Genomic DNA, 25,328 nt, shown 5'->3' with positions numbered 1-25,328 from the left:
TCTTAGGGGAAAGGGCATGTTCAAGGTCGGGGAAGCTGGAACTTATATTTGTTTGCCGAGAGTGTCGTGGACTTTTGCCTATCCCCATGGTCTTATCAAATTAAATTGGCCAGAGTTGAATTGGTACCCATCTCACCGATGAAGGGGTACCCCCTCAGGGTGGCAGCTTCTCCAGGTGTCCAGGTCCTGACGCAGGGCCCACACACACACAGCCCAGGGAGTTAGTTGTTTGCATTTAACATCTCATTTTATATTTTTAAAATATATATTTTATAGATTTTTTTATAGAGAGGAAAGGAGAGGGATAGAGAGAGAGAATCATCGATCAGCTGCCTCTTGCACACCCCCTACTGGGGACGTGCCCACAACCCAGGTACATGCCCTTGACCGGAATTGAACCTAGGACCTTTCAGTCCGTAGGCTAATGCTCTATCCACTGAGCCACACCGGTTTTGCTAACATCTCGTTTTAGGAGCAGCCCCGTTTTACTTATTTAGGGAGAACAACGTGGTTTTGCCTGAAAGGCTTTGAAAATCCTGTGCCGTTTACCCATCGAGTTTGCACGTAGCGCGGTTCAGGGGACCTGGGGCTTAAAGTAGAAATTGGCAAACTTTTTCTGTGAAGAGCCACGTAGTAAGTAAATATCACCGGCTCTGTCACCGTCAGCCACGATCACTCATCCCTGTCACTGTCGCACAGAAACAGCCATCAACAATACATAAACCAGTGAGCGTGGCGTGGCTGTGTTTCAATCAAACTCTATTAAGGCTCACTGAAATTTAATACAATTTTCTTGCACCGCAAAATATTAGTCCTTTTCCCCAGCTCGTTAAGAAAACATAAAGCCCATTCTTAGCTGGCAGGCTGGACTCGGTCCAAGGGCCGTTGTCGCCGACCTTGGAGCAAAATCCACCCGAGTGGCCAGGAGCTTGGGCCTGGGCTGTTCTGACTCAGAATGGGCAAGGCCCCGCGCTGCTGGATGGGGATCTGACCTACATAGAAAGCACCAGGTAGAAACCTTGTTTCCTTCAGGGGCCAGAACCCGGAAGCGCAGCGGGGAGGACAGGAGCAGGAAGGGCAGACGTTGGCATCAGAGACCCCTCCCTCCCCGCTTGAAATGTCACAGAAGCCGAGGGATGTGCCGGTACCCATGTTCCTCTCCGAGCCCCCCATTTTCTCATCTGTGAAGGTGGGAGCAATCTCTCCCCAGCGTGTGCTCATCGTGGTGAAATGGGGTGTGTCAGCAGCCCCTGGGATGGTGCCTGGCCCCTTACTGGTGCTGCAGGTGCTGCAGGTGCTGCTAGATTCAGCGGCTCCCTCCTCTCCTCCTGCTTTAAAGATTGATGAGGACCGCTCCCCACACACAAAGGATTGATCAGTGCCTTCTGCCTCCGGGGCCGGGGACAGAGAGGCTCCGCCCGGCAAGTCCTGACATCCCTGGGAGGGTGGAAGCGAATGGCTTCAAAGGCAGTAAATGCCTGAGGTCCCCGGAAGGTCAGGCTTTGGGGCCATATAAGCCATTGCTCAGCTCTGAGGAGGAAAGGGCAGAGAGGGCAGAAGGCAGCACAGGAATCCAAAGAACTCCGTCCCAGCAGCGGCTTTGTCCGCTGGGTGTCCTGGGCCGCTGCCCTGACCTTCTGCTTCCGTTTTTCACACAGGGGTTTTAAGGCTATTATGCAATTTCTTGGGCCTTTTTTTTTAATCCTCACCCAAGGATATGTTCATTGACCTTAGAGAGAGAGAGGGGGAGAGAGAAACATCAGTGTGAGAAACACTGATCTGTTGTCTCCTGTACATGCCCCGACATGGGATTGAACTGGCAGTTTAGGTATGAGAATCAAACCCACAACCTTTGGGTAGATGGGATGATGCTTGAACCAACTGAGCCACCCAGCCATGGCATTGGGCTTTCTCTTTTTTACCCAGAATGCTGTTCACGTGAAATCTTTAAAAAGAAATGTACAGGAAATAAGTACAAAGGGGGCTGCCATGGACCCAGTAAGCTCCCACTCCCTCAGTCCCCATCTCTTTAGAGCTGGGGGCCAACCAGTTACAAAGTCTGTGTCCCCTGCTCCCCTGCGCCTGGGGAAGCCATGGGAGCCACATCCTGACTCCAAATGGCAGTAGCCACCTGCCCTCCCTCTGCCAGGATCCACCGAGGTTCTGCTGAAGGCCAAGTCCGAGGAAGGGCACGCAGCAAGTCAAAAGGCTATGCTGCTCGCAACGCTACCCGGCCAGAGCCAGCAGCAGCATCTCGGTGTGTGGGAGGAGAGGTCCCAGTTGCTGACACCTCACCGCTGGCTTCTGGGGGAGGGGGAGCTCTCGGCGAGGCTCCGGACCCCCAGACTTAGTACAGAGGGGACGATGTTTGGGGGTGTGCTGTCCCTCTCGGTGTGGGACCTTGGGCCTGAGCCGTTGCTGACCTGGAGTGTCTGGGGCACCCGACGGGTGTCGGGGGTAAACTGGGCTCGGTGGTCTTTCCTCTCCAGCCCGGTGGGTGGGGGTAGGCCGTTCCTGTTGGCCTGTTTCCGCCTCTCAGAGCGGAGCTTTCAGTGCTCATCGGAGGACTGACAAATGGCCAAGTTAGTCCGTGAGAGTGAATACCGTCCTGGCAGAGCAGATACACACAGAGCCAGTTTTGTCCAAAAGTTAAATTCAGAAGCGGTGGGTCTTTTACAAAGTCCCTGTGCTGTGTCCTACCCCGGGCACTCTAGGCCCTGCTTACTGAGTTCCCAGTCTGGTGGGTAAACAGCAGGTGAGTGTTCCCAGCTACTTGGAGCAAAAGCGGGGGACTGTAGCAGACACGGCAAGGGAAAGGCCCGGAGGAGTGTGGGTGTTGTAGAGGCAGTCCCATCCCCAGGGGGGCCTCAGGGCCTGGGCTCCACATGACTATGCACCCCTAGAAAAGGCTTCCTAAGAAAACTGCAGGCCGTGGGGTTTGCACCCCTTTCCTAAGGCACCACCAACTTGTCCGTTAGCTTGACCCCCCAAAATATAAATAAATACATGTTGAATAAATGGATTCCGTCACCATGCTTCAGTTCCAGCCACAGGGATGGTGGGAGCGGACGGTGCTATGGCCGCCCGGCCGAGGGTGGCTTCCCCTCCTCCCCTGATTCAGAAAACACTTGTCTAGTGAACCCTGCGAGCTCTATGATGGGCACTGATTCAGACCTTGACAGCAATCCTGCAGGGAAGGAACTCTCGTCCCCATTTCCTATGTGAAGAAACCAGAGCCAGGGCCACCACAGATCCCAAGTCCACGGTGAGGGAAGCAGCTCCCTGCCCTTCAGCCTGGGCCTCCTGACCCTAAGGCCAGCAGCGGCCAAGCTGGGTCTGGTGGGCGCAGGGGGAAGGAGTGTAACTGTGTGGTTGGTGCCTACCAGAGAGCATGGGCACCTCGCATCCAGCCACGCTGAGCACCTCCTGTTTCATCAGGGGCCCCCTATGGGGCCTCCTTTTCCCCTCGCACATGCTGTTCCGTTACCTGGAATGCAGTCTTGCCACCACCTTCCCCGCTTGGCAGACTCCCTGCATGGAGCCCTTCACGGCCCAACTCCGGTGTCCCCTCCGCAGAACCCATCTTTGATGGACCCCAGGCAAAACCAGAAGTCTCTCTGCCCAGGACCCCCACAGTGCCCTCTCCCACCGGCTGGTTGAAGCTCAGACCGCACTGGCCTGCGCACCGGACCAGAAGCCTCTTCCGTGATGTCAGCACGGATCCCCGAGCGTTTCTGTGGGTCCTCACGCAGCAGCCTGCCTGGGTGGATGTGCTTATAACCCAGGGCGTGGACAGGCAGGTTTTCTATAGCAGAGTTTGACCTTGACCTGCCAAATAGCACAGTCCTTGATTCCTAGCAGCCGCCAGAGGCGACAGCTGCTGGTCGGGGTCCCGGGGGTGACTAAAGAGACCCAGAGAGGCCCCTGGAAGATGCCAGCCAGACTGAGAACAGGGCCTGTGATAACAGCACTACTTCTCACAGGGCCCCGGCCGCAGCCTCATGTATTCATGTGCTACCGGCGTGATTTTTACCAGGACACATCTCATCTGTGTCATTTTTCACTTCATTTGCTTTGTTCTAAGTCATATGAAACTTCAGGGCTTGTAAAAAGTTCAAAAATGTGCCAAAGCTGCCTCTGCTACTCAGATCCCCTAAAATATATATATCGATATATAAAATTGATTTTTTTTACAGAGAAGAAAGGAGAGGGATAGAGAGTTAGAAACACATTGATGAGAGAGAAACATCAATCAGCTGCCTCCTGCACACCCCCCACTGGGAATGTGGCCCGCAACCAAGGTACATGCCCTTGACTGGAATCGAACCTGGGACCTTTCAGTCCCCTGAGCCAAACCAGTTTTGGCTAAAATATCTTTCTTATGTGCCCTTAAATAAGTAGATATTTATACCCCAAGCCTTATTTATTTATTTATTTCCCAAAAAGTAGCATATAGCATACTGCTCTGAAGCTTGCTTTTTTTTTTTTAACTTAATATATCTTGGTGTTTGTCCCAAGTTAATATTGCATTATATAATTGGGACACGTTTTATTAAATCATAGGTTTGCATCGCTCGTTATATCGAGGATTTTTTTTAAAATATTTTTATTTTTAGAGAGAAGGAGAGAAACATGGATGCAAGAGCAAAGCATCCATCGCCCACCTCCTGCACACCCCCTGCCAGGGATCAAGTCCGCAGCCCCAAGCATGTGCCTAGGGGACCGAACCACCGACAGCCTTTCAGCGCTCAGGACAACGCCCTACCAACTGAGCCACACTGGCCGGGGCCGCATGGCTTGTTTTGCGCTTACTCTGTTGTGTACTAGAGAAACATCTCTGTCGTACCGTGTTTGTCACACTCTGGACAACCCGCTGGACAGCCCCCAGCATGTGACTCACCAGGCGGAACACGCTCACATGGTGAGGTTCAGCAGCCACCGTTCAGCCCCGCCTCTGCCATTGCTCCGTGCCTTCCGCATCCTCTTCCTCAGTCCAGGGGTCAGCCTATGAGTGGGCTGTGCTGGGGCCCACCGGAGGGGGCTGTCAGGTACTCACCAGCCACTCAGACCTGACTCCCTGGGTCTGAAGGCTTCCTCAGGGGTTGAGAGAAGGGCGCTCTGGGGGCTCTGGGGTGAGCTGAGTGGGGTTGGGGTGCTGGGCGGGGAGGGACAGGGTTTAAAGGGGGTGCAGCCTGCCGCGAAGAAAGCCCCGGCATCCAGGATGAATGTCCAGAGTTTGGCCCGGGAGGGGCTGGGGAAAGGAAGGGCCCAGCGCTCACCGGTGAAGAGCGGACTCTGAGCTTGCGCCCTCGGGCTGGCCGAAGCCCCTTCCTCCTCCTCAGCCTCTGCTGTGAAAACCTCGGCTTTCTCAGTGTTGGCCTCATAGCAGAGAATGGAAAGACCACACTGGGAACATGTCTGATGAGCAGCTAAGCCCAGTGCTGTCAGTGAGGGTTCGGTGGGGAAACTGAGGCCCATCACAAGGCGTGGCTGAGCTGAGAGCCATGAGGGCATGGCTCAGGACTGTGAGCTGCCAGCCCTCTCCTCAGGGCCCAGCCTGGTGTGATGTCCACGGTAGTTCTTTGCTGTCCCTCCCCTGGCTCCATTCTCTCACTACCAGTTAAGGGCCTGCCTAATGTCACATTTCTTTTAAAAAATATATATTTTATTGCTTTTTTTTACAGAGAGGAAGGGAGGGGGATAAAGAGCTAGAAACATCGATGAGAGAGAAACATCCACTAGCTGCCTCCTGTACACCCCCTACTGGGGATGTGCCCACAACCAAGGTACATGCCCTTGATCGGAATCGAACCTGGGACCTTTCAGTCCACAGACCAGTGCTCCATCCACTGAGCCAAACCGCATGTCACATTCTTGACTTCTTTGTTTTAAAAGAAAAAAAGTTCCTCTTTTAACAAGAGGCGCTCTTGCTACAAGGCACGGACTCTCTAGCAAGGGGCCTCGTCACCCAGGGCCCACCTGCCTGCTGCTCTCAGGCCCCAGCATCCGGGGGGCAGAAACCCACCACCACCTTTCTCCCCTTTGCCCGTTGAAAAGCCTTGGCCCCATGCTTCTGCTTGCCTCCTGTCATGTACTTTTCCGGAGCGCATTCCTGAGCCGTATGTCATCTGTGTCCAAATAACCCTGAGAGGTTCAAGGTCCAGGATGGCTACGTGAGGGACACGAGGTGGGGAATCCTGGAACCCTGAGCTCCAGCCTGGCTCTCTGTAGACCTCTGAGCGAGCTGGAAACTCTGCTCTCCCTCACCTCTGCCTCCTGGGGCTCCGTTTCCCACGGTGAATGGAGGGAGGGAAGGATGGGACCACATTTCCAATGCTGATCAGCCTGAAACTGTTCCCATTTTGCAGACCAGCAAACAGAGGGTCTGGGACGAGCGGGGGAGCTAAGTCTTATCAACACTTAGCGCGCTAGAATTCACAGAGCAAGTAGGCAGGCAGACTAGAATCAGAAGTTAGCCCCTTTTGAGTCCAAATCCAAGGCTCCCCCTCCCCCACCCATCTATGTATTGTAGTTTCTCCCGTGTAATTTGGTCCCCTTTCCTAGGGGCATTGCTTCCTGGATCTCCCCAAACAGTCTGGAGCCACCTGCACCCCGGCATGGCTCCACCCAGAGAATGACACCCCAGAGAAGCCAAGGCCTGTCCATCTGTAGCTGAAACCTAGCTGCAGAGAGAGAGAGGAGACCCAGTTCCCCCTCCGCCCAGAATGAGTCTGGCCAGCCTGGTGTCTAGAAGTCAGGAGGGCTGGTTAGGGCACCTGGAGTCAAAAAGTGGCCAAGTTTCCTGGGAGAAAGGCTGGTGGAGCGCCAGGAGTCAGGCAAGATACCTGAGCCAGAGAACCTGCCCGCCCAGGCTCTGCCCTGTAGTAACCCGGCCCAGAGCTGCCTGTAACAGTGTGTGTTTTTTTTCTCTGCAGAAGCTGACCGGCACGCTTATGTTGGCCGTGGGAGGGGCAGTGCTCGGCTCCCTGCAGTTCGGCTACAACACCGGGGTTATCAATGCCCCCCAGAAGGTGAGTGCTCTGCTTTCCTTGGCTTATCAGCACCAGCTCGCACTGCACACCCTCTCACACACTCACCCGGCCTCTGAGGTGTCAGGCATTTATGCCAACTCACCATTTGCCTCTTTTCTGGCCCCGAACAGGTCAGAGGTTCTTACCATTGGCCTTAAATTCTTGGGGCTTCAGAATTCTAGAAGCTTGGAACCTATAGAAACATGGGGTCTTCATAGAAGGGACCTTGAGCAGCCTCCTCTACAACGCAGACATTTGTAATAATCAGAGCAATCCCTGGTATAACGGTGCTGCTTTTAAGTGGTACCTGGGGCCAGAGAGGGCTCTCGTGGTGCTTATCTCACTGGCTGCTCACCTGCTGCCCTAAAAGGCAGGTGGGCAGCATCCACCATGCCCATCCTGCAGATGGAGAGAGTAGCCGGAGAGAAGGCACCTGTCTGGCATCACGCAGCTCGTCAGGGATGGAGCGGGTGTCCAGCACCAGTCTGCCGGGGAGCCCTCCGGGCCTGACGGCCCCTGAGCCTGTGCTCACACCCATCCACGCACAGCACACTCCTTATAAGGCCTCCCACTCTAGGTTGAGCCGCCTCCTCTCCCTGGAGGCCCTCTGCCAGTCAAAACACAAATGGCGTCTTGCCCTAGGGAACCCGCAGGGGCTGAAGGCCTGTGCTCACTTCCTCTCCCCACAACGCATCCCAGATCTGCCCTCACTTGTTCACTAGGAGGGACCCTGGTGATCACCTCAGCCCAGCCCTCTTGCCCCAGGGAGGAGGGAAGAGGAAAGCAGTCAGGAAAGGGAACTGGACTGCCTCCCTCCCTCCTCCACACCAGGCCTCCTGCATATGTTCCTGAGGTTGGGCGGTGATTTCCATTTTGCGAACCTGAGAACTGGCCCTGGGCAGATGAGGGTGGATGGCATGACTAATGGCCTCAAGGTCCTGTAGCTAGTCAATGGTGGTGTCAGAAGCCACGTTCTTGTTTACACGACCCCTTCCTGACCGACCTGCTTGTGAGTGTAAAATGCTGCACCTCCCTGGGGAGGGCGAAGTGAGAGTGGACATTCGCTTTCAGGCTAGAAAGTGAGAGTGGCTAGCTCCCAAGGCTCGGGGGCCCGTGGGAAGGACAAGGTGGTGTCGGAGTCAGAGCTGGGCCTCCTCCCAGCAGGCGGAGGGTGGCTGTCGGAGCTACGCCCTGTGCTGAGGAGCAGGTCACAGGAAGGCCTGGCCTGCTGAGTCATGAAGGAGCTTTTCTCAGCTTCTCTGGGATGGGAACTGAGGGCGCGTGTTTGGTGCAGCCACCAGCCCTGCTTCGCTAAGTTCTCTGAACAGCCCTTGCCAAGGTGTATTCCTCGGAGCGGGCTTTTTTTGGGAATCCTTACAGACGGAAAATCTGTATCATCATAGAAGGAGGTTGAGGCCACATTGGGATTCCCTGGACACTCCCAGATTCTGAGCTCATTGGTCTGGGCTTCTGTTTGGGCATCGAATTGTTTTTCCTCTTTTTAATTTAAAGTCTTTATTTTATTTTATTTTCTTTAAAAAAAATTTTTTTGATTTTTTTTTTTTTTACAGAGAGGAAGAGAGAGGGATAGTTAGAAACAAGGTCCCTCCTATTAAGGTCCCCCACTGGGGATGTGCCCGCAACCAAGGTACATGCCTTTGACTGGAATCGAACCTGGGACCTTTCAGTCCACAGGCCTGTGCTCTATCCACTGAGCCAAACCAGTTTCAGCTGAAGTCTTTATTGCTTAAAGTATTACATAAGGCTCATTTTTCCCTCATTGACTTCTCCCCAGCCACCCCATTCCCCCGGGCATCGAATTTTTAAAGCTCCCCAACTGATTCTAATGTGCAGCCAAAGTTGAGAACTATTGGGTGAAGTGATGTCATGACTGATGACATAGTGAGTTACTGACAGAACTAGGGCTCTCAGAGCAGGACACAGGAGGTGTTTTCCAGAAACATCAGGGTGGGGATGAGCAGGGGCCCTCCACCCTGCAGAGAGGGGAATAAAATGCCCAGAGGAGAGAAAGTCCGGTGTGTGACTTGGATGAATGGGAGGAGAGAAAAGATTGAGAAGGCCACAGCTAAGCCAGAGCCTGGCCACCAAGGGCCTGTGGGTAGGGTAGCTTTCATCTGTAAAATATTCAGCCACCGGTGTGGCATGGGACAGTCAGACTGGGCATGTGGGCCTGACGGGTGTGGTTCAGTGATTGAGCATTGACCTATGAACCAGGAAGTCATGCTTCCATTCCCTGTCAGGGCACATGCCCAGGTTGTGGGCTGGATCCCCAGTAGGGGGCATGCAGGAGGCAGCCAATCAGTGATGTTTCTATCTCTCTTTCTGTCCCTCTCTGAAATCAATAATAACATATTTGGGGGAGAGGGGGCAAAGAATGGTCATGTGCACACTACCATCTGGGGCAGTGGTGGGCAAACTCATTAGTCAACACAGCCAAATATCAACAGTACAACGATTGACATTTCTTTTGAGAGCCAAATTTTTTAAACTTAAACTTCTTCTAACGCCACTTCTTCAAAATAGACTCACCCAGGCCGTGGTATTTTGTGGAAGAGCCACACTCCAGGGGTCAAAGAGCTGCATGTGGCTCACGAGCCGCAGTTTGCTGACCATGGGCTAGGGCAAGCTAGGGAATGTGGAGTTTAGAATGAGGACAGCGGGGACCCATGAAGGAGGGCAGAAGTAATCAGATTTGTATTTTGGGGTGATGATCCGGGTGTCTAGGGAATGGGATGGATCCGAACATGTGAGACTAGAGACTGGGAAGCTGGTGAGAAGGCTGCTCTTGCAATAGGGGTGGAAAAACAAACACTGAGTAGGAAGGATGGGCAGGATTTGGTCATCAGATAGGTGTGAGGACAAGAAGGCAGGGTTTCAGAGTTGTTTCTAGGTTTCAGGCTTGGGAGGCGCTGACAGGGCCTGAGGGCCGTGCAGGAATGGAGGTTTGGGATGGCACCACCAGAGATGTACGAGATGCACTTGGACGTGGGGTCGGTTTCTTAGGGACCAGCTGGAGAAAAGCTACAGGTTGGTCATTGGTATTCAAATAGCGGGAGAGGAGACTGTTCTAGAGAGATTGGAATAGAGAGAAGTGAGGGCCAAGCCTCACTGATTGAAGAGGAGGATCCTAGGCGGGAGGAGAGCTGGCACTTTCAAGCTAAGAGACAAAACCTCACAAGACAGAGGAAGAATGGAAGCACCTGAGGGCCAGGGTGTTGGGTTTGCCTGTCCATCCATCGTAAGAGGCACTCGGGAATAGTGGGCGGAGGAATGGAGTGAAGGAACGCTGTAGGGGCCTGGAGGTCAGCCTGGACCAATCAGCCCCATATTTCTGGATGTGGAAGACCCACTGGGGAGCCATGTGAGTAGAAACCTCCCCGTGGCCAGTTGAAGAGAGAGGGTGAGTGGGAAAGAGGAGAGACATGGTGGAGAAGGGAGAAGAGGGGTATTAGCTAGAGGGGCCACCTGGCTGGTTTGGCTCAGTGGATAGAGCTTTGGCCTGCAGACTGAAGGGTCCTGGGTTTGATTCCAGTTAAGGGCACATGCCCAGGTTTCGGGCTCAGTCCCCAGTGGTAAGGCAGCCAATCGATGAGTCTCTCATCATTGATGTTTCTATCTCTCTCTCTCCTTCTCTCTGAAATCAATAAAAATATATTTAAAAAGAAGAAATATAAAGACTTCATTTTATTTTGTAATTATTATTATTTTAATCTTTACCCAATGATATTTTCCCATTGTATTTTAGAGAGAGGGAAAGACAGGGAGAAATATCAATGTGAGAGAAACACATCAATTGGTTGCTTCCTGCACCAGGGCCCAGGCCGTGAGGAGCCTGTAACGAAAGTATATGCCCTTGACTGGAATCAAACCCAGGACCCTTTGGTCCACAGGTCGACACTCTATCCACTGAGCCAAACTGGCTAGGGCAAGCCTTCATTTTTAACATGTAAGGAGTTGGCAGAGGAGAAGGGGGTGAGGAGGAGCCAGGAGGAGCGCCTCCAGAGGAAGATGGTGGAGCAGAGGCAGAGGGGCTGCTTCTGGCCGGAGGGACTAATGCTTCTGAGGTTGCGGATATGGACAAATCCTGAGCAAAGTCCTCCAGGTCTTGGGGCCTCCAGTCCCATCGGAAATAGGTGGAAGGTGAGACGTGCTGTGGAGGACAGGTGGGGCAGCTAGCCAGGGCCTCTAGAAGGCCAGGTGGGCAGCACCTCGGGCCCAGCTGAGCCCATAAACTGCGTGTGTGGGCACCCGTCCAAAGGTCACTGAGGAGCCAGCCTCAGGACTGGAGCCAGGGACCCGAGCGGTGGAAATGGATAACGCACACCCTGAGCCGAGCAGCACTTCCTGGGGCGCGCTCCATCTATTTACTCTCGCACTTGACAAACACTTCTCACAAGGCTGGCCCCTGTGCCCCAGCCAGAGGCAGATTAGAAGGGATACGTTTAACACCCAAAGAGGGGAGAGTACGTCAGAGCGAGAACGGAAAGCACAGCTCAGAGCAGGCTGGGCACGGGGATTCTGCAATTTCGTTCCATAGGGACTGTGCCAGGTGGTGTCCTAAACAAGAGGGACAGAGTGGTGGGCACATGCTGGCCCTCAGGCAGCTGCCTACACATGGTCTGAGCAGGACTCTGCCCTCCAAAGACTCAGCCTCCCAGGAGATGGGGAGATTCTCCTTCGGGAAAAGCCAGTATAATTATCAGAGGGCTTCAAGGTATACGGGAGCAAAGAGGAAGGAATGACTGATGCCGGGGTGTGGAGGTGGGAGAGAGAGGCAGGGTTTCTCAAAGGACTTGGCCGCTGCTCTACACCTTAAAGCAGGGTGGGGAACCTTTTTCCAGCCAAGGGCCATGTGGATATTTATAACTTCATTCCCAGGCCATACAACATTACCAACTTAAAAATGAGCCTGCTATATTTGATCAATCATTTAATGAACTCACCCCCAGTGCCTTGGCAGGGTCGGACCAAACGATTTCTTGGGCCGTATACGGCCTGCAGGCCCCTGCCTTAAACCTTAACGGTGAGGGAGAGCAGGTGTCCCAGGCGTGGGGGCAGCTTGTGTGAGATGCAGCGGTACGAAGTGTGTCCCTAATGCCGAATAGCTAACTGCCGGCATGGTCCAGCCGATTGCCCACAGGTCAGGCCGACTGCCCGGTCCGTTGAGACCTTCTCTTAGGAAACGGCGCGGGCTGATGGGTCGCCCGCTGTCCGGGAGGTGAGCATTCCGGGGCTGCTCTTAATCACCCGAAGCTCAGGCTCCTCCATAAAACAGCCCCGGAGGGCTTCCTCCTGGAAGTGGTTAATTAACGATAATATCATTTTAAATGTTTACAAAGCAGCTCCCCATAAATTATCTCCTCACAGTAGCTTCCCAAGGTGCGTGGGACGGAGGCTGTGAAGTAGGAAACCGAGGCTAGGTGAGGTCCCCCGGCCGGGGAGAGAGGCTGAGCCGGAGGTGGACTCCAGGCCCCATGCCTCCGTGACCCTCCGCGGCCCCGTGCCAGGCCGCCTGCCCCCTGGGGGAGAAGGCGGGAGGGGAGCCCAGCCGCAGAGGGAACGAATGAACGAGGGCATCGGCCTGGGTGGAGAAGCAGCCTCTCCCGCCACAGGTGGCTGAGTTGCCAACAGGATGACTAACGGCCATTTAGGAACCATGAGTTCCTGGCCCAGGGACAGCGTCAGGCACGTCTAAGGATGAGGTATCCTCAGAAAACACACAGTTGGGCTGCCCCTCCTTGTTTGACAAAGGAGGAGCTTGGCCTGGAGAGCCAGCAAGGTCTGCCTCACCCAGTGACTGGGTGACTTGGTGAGCTAGTGTCCCAGTCCCAGCCCTCTGCCCCACCACCACCACCACCACCAGGCTGCGCCTTTCCTTACCTGTGCCTAGATCTAAAAAGTCCGGCTCCCCTCTCCCCTTCCCCCATCTCCACTAACACAGCCGCTTACGCTTCCCGTGTGTCAGGCATTGTTCTCGGTGCTTTAGAAATCCTAATGCAATTGATTCTTTCCATCACCCCGTTAGGTAGGCACTATAATCCCTCCTTTATAAGAAACTGGAGCACAGAGATGCTAAAGCCATTAAACCAAGGACACACAGCTGGGATTTGAACCCAAGGAGTCTGGCTCCAGGCCCCACCCTTGACCACTGTGGAAACCCCAGCCATCATACTGTAGTTTGATGAGCCCGGAAAACCCCCTTCCCACCTCCAGCTGCTGCCCAGCTGGTCCCTCCTGCTCCGACTTCCAAGCCCAGCCAGGCTGAGTCACATGCAGACATTTCGACCGTTTACACAATTTCTGACGTTATGACGCCCTGTCCCAGCTATATCATGCGACAGCTCTTCCTATCCCCAGCCTCCGCCGAGCCCCAGACACACAGATGAATCAGACGGTCCTCGTGTTGACATTCAGTGTGGGGGGAGCACATAGTACCTAGTAGTGACTTCCTCGGGGCCGTCATGGAAACGTGGACCGGCCAGCGGGAGCGGAGGAGAGGGAGGGGCCCTAGAGCAGGGTTTTCTCAAAGCTAGATGCCCGGGGCCCCGTGCCTCGTAGGATGTCTGGCGGCACCCCTGATCTGTGCCCCCTCGGTGCCAGTAGTAAGCCACCGGAGAGACAGCCAAAGATGGCTCCTCCGCACATTGCCGGATGTCCTGTTTGAGAACCAGAGACAGAGGAGGGCGGTTATCAGGACGGCTTTCCAGAAGAGTTAGTGCCTTTTCTGAAAGACGGTCAGCAGCGCCCCCGGGAGAAGGCAGAGCAGCAGCACAAAGGAAAATGCAGGGGCGTGGGGTACCCCGGTAGCATGGGGGCGTTGTGTGGGCGGAGGAGACACTTCATCCATCCCAGGTGAGAGAGGCTGTCTGCAGGGAACACCCCGGAGGCCAGGCCCCCGTGAGGAGGAGCCCAGTGCCAAGGCCTGGCTGGGTTTGGGGAGAAGCCAAGCCCGGGCTCTAACCGGGAAGCAGCCTGGGTGGTCGGGGCCTCTGCGGCCGGGTGGGGCCCAGCTTCTAGCTCCTTCTGTGGCCCAGCGGACGCGAGGGGCAGGGTTCTCTGACCAGCCCCACCTGTAGCCTCTGGCTCTGAACCAGCAGCTGGCCCTGGGGCGTGGCTGAGAGTTGCTGTAGAGACATAAACTCCGGGCTGAGGATGGGGTGCAGCTCCAGCTGTGGGGATGGGGGGGGACAGAAAGGGAGAACAGGAAATAGGGGTCAAATTCAGACTGAGGGACTCAGTTGGAGGAGCTGGCCCTTCTCAAAGCTTGCCTGGCTGTTAACCCCTTCATCCCCACAGTAATGTCTCTGGGAGAGGAGAGAAGGTTGAGCGGGAGCTCTGAGTCTCTCTCGGGATGATCTATTGTAGAAGGCCCCGGCCTCCTGAGCGAGAGGGATGTCTGCAGGGAAGGATGGTGAGACAGCCAGAGGTTCCAGAACACCCCTTCTATTGGTAGTCATCCACTAGAGTTCTGGATCAAGGTTGGCAAGAAGGCCACATTCAGCTAGCTGCCTGTTTGGACGGCCCATAAGTTAAGAATGTTTTTCATTTATGTTTTTAAACGATTAGGGGTAGGGGAGGAGAAAAGGAAGCAACAGAGGCCATATGTGGTCTGCAGACCCTAGTATTTCCTACCTAGCCTTTTGCATAAAATGTTTACCAGCCCTGCTCTGAACTGTGACTGGTATGCTTCCCGCTGTAAGGGAGCTCACTGCCTGTCAGGTGAGTGGTCACGTCCTGTAAGGCCTTGAAAGCCGCGTTTTTCTCCCGGGCTGACTGTCCACCAGCAGTCTGAGGCTGGCGCTAGCCTTGGGTCCTTGCCCACAGTATAAATTCCTAAGAGTAATGCTTCGTCTCCCTGCAGTTCGCAAATGGCAAGCCTCTGAAAGCGAAAGCGGAGGGTCCTCAGGGACGCGCGGTGATGCAGTAACAGCTTACTCCGTGGGCCAGGCAGCGCACTCCACCTCCTGCCAGGGCAGGGCGGAAGTGGGAACTTCCTGTGTGGACAGCAGGCATGTGGTCCGTCACCCACAGCGGCTCGGGTGTGGGGGCAGGAGAGGATCATTCCCAACGAGTCAGACGTGACGTAAGCCTGCTTCCCTCCCCCCACCCCCCATGCTTATTTACCCCGGAGAACGGCTAGGGTGAGACATCGCTTTTAACCGGAAACCGAGGGATCTCACCTGCCCAGAGCCCACCCACTTCTCATGTGGGCCCCCACAGTGTCGCCGAGCAGGCCACGCTAGTTCAATGAGGGGGCAACTGGGCAGAGATCCTTAAAAGCCCCAACTCCTGACAGTCCCCCCCTCATAAGACCCTCCCTTTCTCCCCAGAATGCACCTTGGCAGGGTGAATGAGCTGTAAGGGAGCGGAGGAGAGGGGCAGCTGAGCCTGGGCACTGGATGGGCAGGGCTCTGCCTGCCATGTTGGGGATTAATTATGAGAAGAGAACTCTGGCTTCAGCAGGTGGGAGGAGTCAGGAGCAGAATCCGACCCAGGGCAGATGTTGCGTGAGGACCGTCCTTGAGGGGCAGGTGCCAGGGGCGAGTGCAGAACTGACAGGGCCTGGTGATTGGTCGGATGGAGGTCATGGCAGGGCCCAGGGTGTCTGCCAGGCTTGTGACGAGCACGTGGGATGAGGGCGCATGAGGTGGCATGTTCAGGAGAAGCCCGGGCCAGGCCTCTCCTCACACAGGAGCCGGGCCGAGGATGTTGCCAGTAGACATGCTGTGGAGGCTGGATCTGTGGGGTTCTTTTAGGGGGGTAGTAAGTAGGTTCTTCCCTTCGGGGTACCCAGCCCCTGCAAGGGGGGTGCTGCGGGCAGTGACTGGATGGAAGCAGTGATCCCAGGACCTCTCATTCTCCTGGCTCCCCAGGGATCTGTCTCCCTGCCTTTCCTGGGCCAGGGCCAGCTTTGAGCACCTCGTGGGGCATGGACCCGCAGGGGCCAGAGGACACACGGCCCCCACACCGGCAGCAGGAATGGAGAACAGGGCGTCGCTTCTTCCCAGAAATGTTGGGTCTCAGACCAAGAGGCAGGGCTCCACGGCACAGCCTCAGCTTGGCCAGAGGTGCTGTTGCGGGGAGAGAGGATGAGCGCGGGGCCTCCCAGGTGGAGGGCTGGGCTGCTCCCCTTTCCTCAACCCCATAAGGTAGCAGAGGGGCCCATGAGCCATGCAGGAGCCAGGCCTGCATAAGCTTTGGGCCCTCTCACTTGCCACTACAAGCAGGAGACTTAACTGGAGGTGAAGGGGGGGAGTCCAGTCACACCTCACTTGCACATATTCCTCCAGCCAGCCCCAAGCCAGCCCCAAGAAGAGGCTTACAGGCCTGAAATGCCCAGACAGACACCTCTGCCTGTACCCTGCAGCTCATGTTAGGCAGGAAGTCCTCACTCAGCCCTTACCTGTTGACTCTTGGTGCACAATTCAGACAAGTCCCATCTGCCGACTTCTTGGCAGAATCTAAAAAAGGTGGTGCGGGCAGTTCTGTGGTCGACCATCGGAACCACAGGGAGATTCTGAGAGCTGCAGGAGGCACAACTTAGGAGCCTCTGGGGCAAGCACCTCTCGCTGTGTGTAGGTCTGGTTGCTAAGGGCAGCAGAGAGAGTGACAGGAGGGAGCAGGACTTCCCCCGGATGACAGGTCGGGAGAGTGTGGGGCCTCGGAGGCATGTCGTGTATCTGGACCGTATCCTTATCCAGGACAGCTTGTTCTCCTCGGGGCCGATAACCAGAGCATTCCTGTTCCTGGCCGGTCCTCCTCGGGGGTGGCTTTGTCCCTTGAGGAACACAGGCACTCTGTTTTGTTTTGTTTGTTGGAACCCGCCTTCTCTCTGCCCTCAGATGAGGCAGGGGTTTCCAGAAGGAGGGCCTAGGGCCCTTTCTCCATGGACTTGTTCCTTCACTCACGAGGCGTCCCTGGCACCAGCTCTGGGAAAGGCCCCGGTGTGAATCCACTGGGGTCCCTGTCCTCCGGGAGGACAGACTTCTTGGATCTCAAAAGGTCTTAGTGTGGTAAGGCAGGGTGGGCCCTCCCGGCAGGGTAGCCACGGGGGTGGGAACGTGGTATGCAGGGCTAAGGTAGAGGCATGGGTAGATGGGAGGCTGGACTGATAGCTGGCAGGAGCCCTGGTTTGAGTTGTGAAATGCAGGCTTTGTTAGACTTCGTCAATGGTCTGCACTTCCCTCAGGGCAGGACTGGGACGTGGTGGGATCCCTTGGCCTAGGGATGGTGCCAGGTACCATGTAAGCACCGTAAGGACACTTCATTAACTTCCTACAGCGTAGGCATTTCCAATGTTGTCATTTGAGATGAGATCATTAGTCTTTGATCACGCTGGAGATAAGGACAGAGCTGGGACTGCCTTTGTGTCGAGGTCCCTAACCCTGTACTGTCTGGCTTCCCTGGGATAAATACGTAGATCATTGGAGCTGCCTCTCTCCTCCCCCCACTCCCCATGGCCCCTATCCTAACTCCCTAGAGCCCAGCCTGCCAGGTGTCTCCACACCTGAGACAGACAATGGCAGCAGGGCTGAGAAAAGATGGCTAGGGATCCACTGGAACCTCCGGCCAGGCCCAGCACGCTCATGGCATTCCTGGGACCGGAGGCCTCCGGTTCCCCTTTGGTGATTGTGCCTAACCGCAGCCTCCTCTTCTGCTAGACCCCTGGGACTTGGGAAGGTGAGGGAGGGCCGAGGACAGGGCCAGGGGAGGGTGTCTAAGAGATGCATCTGCCAAGTGTGCATGAACTTGCAGCATGATGCAGCAAAGGGCGCTGGGATGGGAACGGGGTTGTTTGAGCCGCAAGTGGTGAGGGGAGGAGGGGCACGCAGGTTTGTGAGTGGCTGATGCCAGGAATGCTCAGGTGACGTGGGCATGAATATGTGTGTGAGGTCTGTGTGCACAGGAAGCTGCTTCTGGGTACATTGGGCCTGTGCCCGCTGCACATGTGGCCGGGGAGGTCTGGCCGGTCCCATGGCCTTAGGTGTGTGTCTGCGTGTCCTGGAGTTAGAGAGAGAGGGTGCTCAGGCATAACCAGTGCCTCCTGCCTCTCACATTCCTGGGAGCCGGCCAGGCCCTCCCCTGGGGAGGGACGGGGATGGCGGGCAGGCCTGTGCTAGGACAGATGGCTGCAGTTCCTAGAACTACTTCCTCGTCCAAGCCTTTCCTATGTTTCCCGGCTGGGCACCTGGGAGAGGGGAGGGGGCCATGGGGCCTTCAGGATGGGATTTCCAGTCCAGCCACAAGGAGCTGGGCCTGGGAGACAAAAGGGTGGCAGAGTGAGTCTCATGAGCGTGGCTTGTGTGCACGTTGGCACACCGGGCCCTGAGCGTAGAGCCCGTAAGCTTGCCCTCCTTCCCTCCCTCCCCGGGCCTCTGGAATGGCAGAACCTGTCTGTCGGGCTGTATTTCCTCTCCCGCAGAGGGGGGAGGGGGGGAAACCTGGTGACAGGAGCTGGGGCCTTAGGTTCCTTGAGGAGAAAGGGGCAAGTGGGAAGGAGCACTTGCTCTCAACGCCCGGCTCTATGCCTGAACCTCCTCCACCGGGCATTTGCCGTCGTCCCCAGCAGGTCCTGCTGAGCACGCACCACCCACAGGGTGGGGCACCATTCCCCCAGCGGAGGAGAGCCAGAGGCGGAGCCCAGCCCCTATTCCTCACCTGGGGAAGCTCAGCCCCACAGTGGGGAGGGACTTGGCTCAAGAACATGCAGTAGTAGACCTGGCTGTTGTGACAGTGGTTGAACATCAGCCCACGAACCAGGAGGTCACTGGTTCGGTTCCCAGTTGAGGCACATGCCCGGGTTGCAGGCCTGATCCCCAGTTGGGGGGTGAAGGGGGCGTACAGGAGGCAGCCTAATCGATGTTTCTCTCTCTAAAAACCAATAAAAAACATTAAAAAAAAAAAAAAAAGAACATGCAGCTGAAACCGGTTTGGCTCAGTGGCTAGAGTGTCATCCTGCGGACTGAAAGGTCCCGGGTTTGATTTCGGTCAGAGGCCTGTACCTTGGTTGCAGGCACCGCCCCAGTGGGGCGTGTGCAGGAGGCAGCTGATCGGTGTTTCTCTCTCATCAATGTTTCTAACTCTCTATCCCTCCCCCTTCCTCTCTGTAAAAAATCAATAAAATATATTTTAAAAATACTAATTAATAAAAAAAAAGAGAGCACGCGGTGAGTTTAGGGCGTGGCCAGGTACAGGGCCCTCTTCGGCATCCTGCAGTAAGATGCCCGTCCTTGGGTGGCAAGTGCCAGGGAAAAGAGCCGCTGGGTCCTGGCCTCCCCCGCCCACCGGGCTGCTTCTCCCCCTGCAGGTGATCGAGGAGTTCTACAACCAGACGTGGTTCCACCGCTACAGGGAGAACATCCTGCCCACCACGCTCACCACGCTCTGGTCCCTCTCCGTGGCCATCTTCTCCGTGGGGGGCATGATTGGCTCCTTCTCGGTGGGCCTTTTCGTTAACCGCTTTGGCCGGTGAGCACAGGGGTCCCGGCCCCGCCCGGGGTGTCCCGGATGGGAGTGGGGGCGGTTGGAGGAGATGTCCCTGCCTATTCCCGGATATTCCCTAGGACCCAGTCCTTGGGGAGTCTGGGGGATCAAAGGACCCACCTGACCTGTGACCCTCTCCCCCACCCGCAGGCGAAACTCGATGCTGATGATAAACCTGCTGGCCTTCATGGCCGCGGTGCTCATGGGCTTCTCGAAACTGGGCAAGTCCTTTGAGATGCTGATCCTGGGCCGCTTCATCATCGGCGTGTACTGCGGCCTGACCACGGGCTTCGTGCCCATGTACGTGGGGGAGGTGTCCCCCACGGCCCTCCGAGGGGCCCTGGGCACCCTGCACCAGCTGGGCATCGTCATCGGCATCCTCATCGCCCAGGTGAGTGGGGCAGGGTCTGCTCCCCCCGCGCGGCCCCCGCCCTGCAGCCCCAGTGGCTCCTGAGAGGGTGTCCAGACAGCCCCCGGCTAGACCTCTCGCCCCACCTTCCGCAGCCCTGCCTCCTGGGACGGCCTAGCACGGGTCCCAGAGGACACGCCGCCACGCGTGGTTCCCCCTGGGCCTCTGTGGCAGGAGAGCACGTCCGGCCCAGCTCGCTCAGCCTCTGTCCTCGCCTGGGAACTCAGCCACAGGCCACGGAGGTGGCTCGCCTTGGCCGGGCTCTGCCATGGCTGCAGGCCTCCGTGTCTCCCCCGCACGAGCCCTCTCTGGGGCTGTCCTGCTCCTGTGCCTGAGAGGCCCGTGGACGAGGGGCAGTCCCCGTGCCCTGGGCCACTGGTCCTCTCACTGATGCCGGGAAGCAGGTCCTCCTTTCCTCCCAGTGAGGGAGCTGAGGTCAGAGAACTCGCAGCCTCACATCAGGGCAGAGCCCCAGAGCCCGCGCCCTTTCCCTGAAGCAGCACAGACACACAGCGGCCCAGGCCCCGGCCCGCAGGGGCTGCTTGTGGGGCCGGGGCTGGAGCGCTCACAGCCGCTTCCTCCCGCCCTGCTTCCCCAGGTGTTCGGCCTGGACTCCATCATGGGCAACCGGGAGCTGTGGCCCCTGCTGCTGAGCATCATCTTTGTCCCGGCCTTGGCGCAGTGCATCATGCTGCCCTTCTGCCCCGAGAGCCCCCGCTTCCTGCTCATCAACCGCAACGAGGAGAACAGAGCCAAGAGTGGTACGGGCGGGGCCCTGCCCCCTCCCCAGCCCCCGCCCCCGCCCCCGCCCGGCCCTCTTCCTGCTCTGAGCCGCCCGCCTCCCCTCCGTGCCCCCCAGTGCTCAAGAAGCTGCGCGGGTTGGCGGACGTGACCCGGGACCTGCAGGAGATGAAGGAGGAGGGGCGGCAGATGATGCGGGAGAAGAAGGTCACCATCCCCGAGCTGTTCCGCTCGCCCCTCTACCGCCAGCCCATCCTCATCGCCGTGGTGCTGCAGCTGTCCCAGCAGCTGTCCGGCATCAACGCCGTGAGTGCCCCACACCCGCCCTCCCGTGGCCCCAGCCAAGCCCCGTGGTCAGGTGCATGCTGTGGACAGAGCCCCCGCCAAAGGGGCCTTCCTGATCACCAAACTGCTGCAGCGTCCCCGTCCTCCTGGGCCCGCCCTGTGTCCCGGCCCCCCCGCCCCCCCCCCCCGACCCCGGCGCCCATGACTCCTCTGTCCCCAGGTCTTCTATTATTCCACGAGCATCTTCGAGAAAGCGGGCGTGCAGCAGCCTGTGTATGCCACCATCGGCACCGGCATCGTCAACACCGCCTTCACGGTCGTGTCGGTGAGTCTGTGAGTCTGTGCCCGTCCTTGCCCGCCCGCCCCCCCCCCCCCCCCCCCCCCCGGTCAGCAGCCAGGGTCCAGCTTAGAGCCTCTCGGCCGCATGACTGAGTGGCAGCGCTTACTGCGGGCCAGGCCTGTGTCATGTGCTCCCTGAGTGCCTCGTCCTCAACTCATCAAGCTCATTACTCCTATCAGACAGCTGATGACACGGATGCTCAGAGATGAGCGATGCTTGCCCAAGGTCACGGTCGGGGTGCTCGGCTGTCTGGCTCTCCAGGGCCAGCTCTCAGCCCCCTTGGCTCCTGTCGGGCTTTAGTGCCAGCCTCCCTTCCCTCACTCCCCGTGTGGCCCCCACGCCGAGTCCCCGGGAGGAGGGGGTACCATCTTCTCGTGGTCCCTGCAGTGCCACGTGGCTTTCCCACTCTTGGGGCGAACCTCTGGGTGGGGGGGGGGGGGTTCAGCGTGGCACCATGTGGTGTGTGGGGGGGTGCACTGACATTCTCTCTGCCCACAGCTGTTTGTGGTGGAACGAGCTGGCCGGCGGACGCTGCACCTCATTGGCCTGGCTGGCATGGCGGGCTGTGCCGTGCTCATGACCATCGCTCTGGCATTAATAGTGAGTTGGCACCGTGTGAGGGGTGAGGTGGCAGGGTGGGTACAGAGCTCACGGGGGCTGCTTCTGATTCCAAAGTGCCTGCCTCAGCCCCAGCCTGGCCGTCGGCACCAGAGGCTGGGGTTGCTGATCTCCCTAGTTCTGCACTCTGCCCACTCGCATCCTGCCCTGCACGGAGCTGGCTCCTCCCTGCACGGAGCTGGCTCCTCCCTGCACGGAGCTGGCTCCTCCCTGCACGGAGCTGGCTCCTCCCTGCACGGAGCTGGCTCCTCCCTGCACGGAGCTGGCTCCTCCCTGCACGGAGCTGGCTCCTCCCTGCACGGAGCTGGCTCCTCCCTGCACGGAGCTGGCTCCTCCCTGCACGGAGCTGGCTCCTCCCTGCACGGAGCTGGCTCCTCCCTGCACGGAGCTGGCTCCTCCCTGCACGGAGCTGGCCCACCACAGCACTCCAGCCGCAGACCCCAAGTCCCCTCTCCCCGCGAGTTGCTTGGCCCGATGCTGACCCTTTAAGTGTCTTCATCTGTGAACACATGCCTGATCTCACTCAGTTCTCACAACTCCGTGTAGCTCAGTCAGTAGTCAGTCCCATTTTACAGATGAGGAAACCTAGTCCCAGGGAGGTTAGTAACGTGGCAGATAAGGACAAAGTCAGGCACTGACCGCGGGCCTGCTGGCTGCAAGCCCTTGAGGAACCTCTGTGATAACCTGTGCCAGGCACTTCACGTACTCGAACCCTCATGTGTCCAACCTCTGCGCAAGGAAGGCGCCAGTACGCCGGTTTTACAGCTGAACTGAGACTTAGAAAGTCCCATGATTTCTAAGAGGCCCGGCACACAGTGACGAGTGGCAGATCTGGGTTCTGGGCCAAAACCCATAACCTCCTCTGTGGCCTCCTCAGGGTGGCAGTGATTCCATATAGAACCACACGTCTGAGGCCTATGCTGTGCCGGCCCTGAGCTGGGTGCCTTGCAAGGCTTCTGACACCCGCCACCGGCAGACTGGCTTGCACCCAGAGCAAGGCCGCAGGGATCTCTTCTTAGCGCTCCTGCAGGCACAGCGTGACCATCCCCGGAGGGCGGATGAGCTCACCACCACCATGCAGGGCGTCAATCATTTTGTTCCCATGAGGAAACTGAGCCCCAAGGCGGGCTACTTCACTCCCTCTGTAAATCCAGGATCAGCCCCAGGCCTGCTGCTGTCCAGCCCAGCCCGCCTCTGCAATCTGTCTCCTGAAGCTCCCATCTAACACTCCTCCCCTCTCTCTCTCTTGTCCTATACAGGAGCAGGTGCCCCAGCTGTCCTATCTGAGTATCGTGGCCATCTTTGGCTTTGTCGCCTTCTTTGAAGTTGGTCCTGGCCCCATCCCATGGTTCATTGTGGCCGAACTCTTCAGCCAGGGCCCCCGCCCGGCTGCCTTTGCTGTTGCCGGTTTTTCCAACTGGACCTCGAACTTCATCGTGGGCATGTGCTTCCAGTATGTGGAGGTGAGAGCCCCCGTTTCTCCGCACACCATTCCTCCCCTGCCAAGGGCTCTCCCAGCTGTTCCCATTGGACTGAGTCTCAGAAGCCCAGGCTACCCGGCTGAGAGCCCTGACCTCAGCCCCAGGGTTCTTTCCTTGGCTTTGAATTATCTCCACTCTGCTCTGCAATGGGCACCTGCACCCCTGGAGCCTATTGCATGCCCACTGTAGGCAGGCAGGCTCTCCTTTAATCACCCCAGCACTCCTGGGCTGTAGGTGGGTTTTCCCTTTCTCAGATCAGAGGCCTCAAGAGTAAAGTGACTTATCAAAGATTCTAGCTGAGACCGGTTTGGCTCAGTGGATAGAGCTTCAGCCTGCGGACTGAAAGGTCCCAGGTTCAATTCCGATCAAGGGCGTGTACCTTGGTTTCGGGCACATCCCCAGTAGGGGGTGTGCAGGAGGCAGCTGATAGATGTTTCTCTCTCATCGATGTTTCTAACTAAGAACTCTAGTTTCTAACTCTCTTCCTCTCTTTAAAAAAAATAAAAAAAATAAAGATCCTACAGCTAGAATGTGGAGAGTCAGGACTCTAAACAAGCGTGTCTGTGTCTTTCAGCAACTGTGTGGCCCCTACGTCTTCATCATCTTCACGGTGCTCCTGATTCTGTTCTTCATCTTCACCTACTTCAAAGTTCCTGAGACCAAAGGCAAGACCTTCGATGAGATTGCTTCCGGGTTCCGGCAGGGGGGAGCCAGCCAAAGCGACAAGACACCCGAGGAGCTGTTCCACCCCCTGGGAGCCGACTCCCAGGTGTGAGGAGCCCCCCCACCGCCGGCCCAGCCCGTTCCCAGCAGCCCCGAGGGTCTCCGAGCACTGGCCGCTGGACACGACTTCCACACTGACACATCTCAGCAGAGCTGGGCCTGGGCTCCTTTCTTCAGCCAGCAGTGATGTCCAGAAGCATATTCAGGACTTTTTAACGCCTCCAGGGTTTTAACAAAAGCAAGACTGTTGCTCAGGTCTATTCAGACGAGCAACAGGTTTTATAATTTTTTTTTTATTACTGATTTTATTATTATTTTTGTATCAGCCAGAGTCTCCTGTACCCACACTTCAGGCTCCACCCTGAATGGCTCAGTGCCTGAGGGTGGGGACGAAGTCCTGCCTAGACGCACTTGCCTTTTTCACCAAGCTAATTTGTAGGGCTGGATCTATGACCAAGGACACACTAATCGAACTATGAACTACAAGGCTCCTACCCCTAGAGGTGGCCAGGGCCACGTGCTCGTGCGGCCCTGAATCTCCCCACCCTAGGGGTCAGGCTCCGTTAGGATTCGCCCATTTCCGTCTCTTCCTACCCAACCACTCATTAATTTTTCCTTGCCTGAGACCAGTTTGGGAGCACTGGAGTGGAGGGAGGAGAGGGGAAGGGCCAGACTGGGCTGCCAGACTCTAGTCTCCTCTGCACTGAAGGCCGGACGATCACCACGAGAGGAGGGCCGTGGGGGACGGAGAACTCAACTACTCAAGAACACGCGGATGCTCCTGCCCTGCTGTGTATAGATAGAAATATTTATATATTTTTTTGTCAATATTAAGTACAGACACTAAGTTATAGTATACCTGGACAAACCAACTTGTAAATACACCACCATACTCCTCTGTAACTTACCTAAACAGATATAAATGGCTGGTTTTTAGAAACATGGTTTTGAAATACTTGTGGGTTAAGGGAGGAAGGTTTGGGTGGGAGTGGGAGAGAAACAAGCAGTTGCAACGGCTACACTTGGTTTAGACTCTTTGACTCTTGGAAGCACCTGTAATCAGCACCCTCTATGTTCAGGAAGCTGATCTCTGTTACCCAGAGAAAATTTAAACGTCTTGACATTCGCGGCATCCCCATGTTCCTTCATATATGCTAGTTGGCATGCAAAACGCATGATAGTAGTGTGCAAATCTT

The 25,328-nt window shown here is 56.6% G+C and overlaps 1 protein-coding gene across 2 annotated transcripts in view; it reads left to right on the top strand.

The window, feature by feature from the left end:
* Positions 1-25,072, top strand: part of SLC2A1 (solute carrier family 2 member 1) — a 29,374-nt gene extending 4,302 nt beyond the window's left edge. The window contains exons 1-10 of one of the 2 annotated variants that reach the window (XM_036445423.2): positions 1,217-1,222; positions 8,912-8,933; positions 19,360-19,520; positions 19,686-19,926; positions 20,543-20,705; positions 20,804-20,991; positions 21,191-21,295; positions 21,809-21,910; positions 23,188-23,391; positions 23,984-25,072. In XM_036445423.2, coding sequence (XP_036301316.1) covers positions 8,919-8,933; positions 19,360-19,520; positions 19,686-19,926; positions 20,543-20,705; positions 20,804-20,991; positions 21,191-21,295; positions 21,809-21,910; positions 23,188-23,391; positions 23,984-24,184 — 1,380 coding nt within the window. In that variant the 5' untranslated portion in view covers positions 1,217-1,222; positions 8,912-8,918 and the 3' untranslated portion in view covers positions 24,185-25,072. Of the gene's footprint in view, positions 1-1,216; positions 1,223-6,935; positions 7,032-8,911; positions 8,934-19,359; positions 19,521-19,685; positions 19,927-20,542; positions 20,706-20,803; positions 20,992-21,190; positions 21,296-21,808; positions 21,911-23,187; positions 23,392-23,983 lie in introns of those variants that run through there. The other variant, XM_036445422.2, reaches the window with a different exon arrangement.
* The last annotated feature ends 256 nt before the right edge of the window (positions 25,073-25,328 follow it).

This window comes from Pipistrellus kuhlii, unplaced genomic scaffold, assembly GCF_014108245.1.
Source record: "Pipistrellus kuhlii isolate mPipKuh1 unplaced genomic scaffold, mPipKuh1.p scaffold_m20_p_2, whole genome shotgun sequence".
NCBI lineage: Eukaryota > Metazoa > Chordata > Mammalia > Chiroptera > Vespertilionidae > Pipistrellus > Pipistrellus kuhlii.
This window is presented reverse-complemented; position numbering and strand designations above follow the sequence as displayed.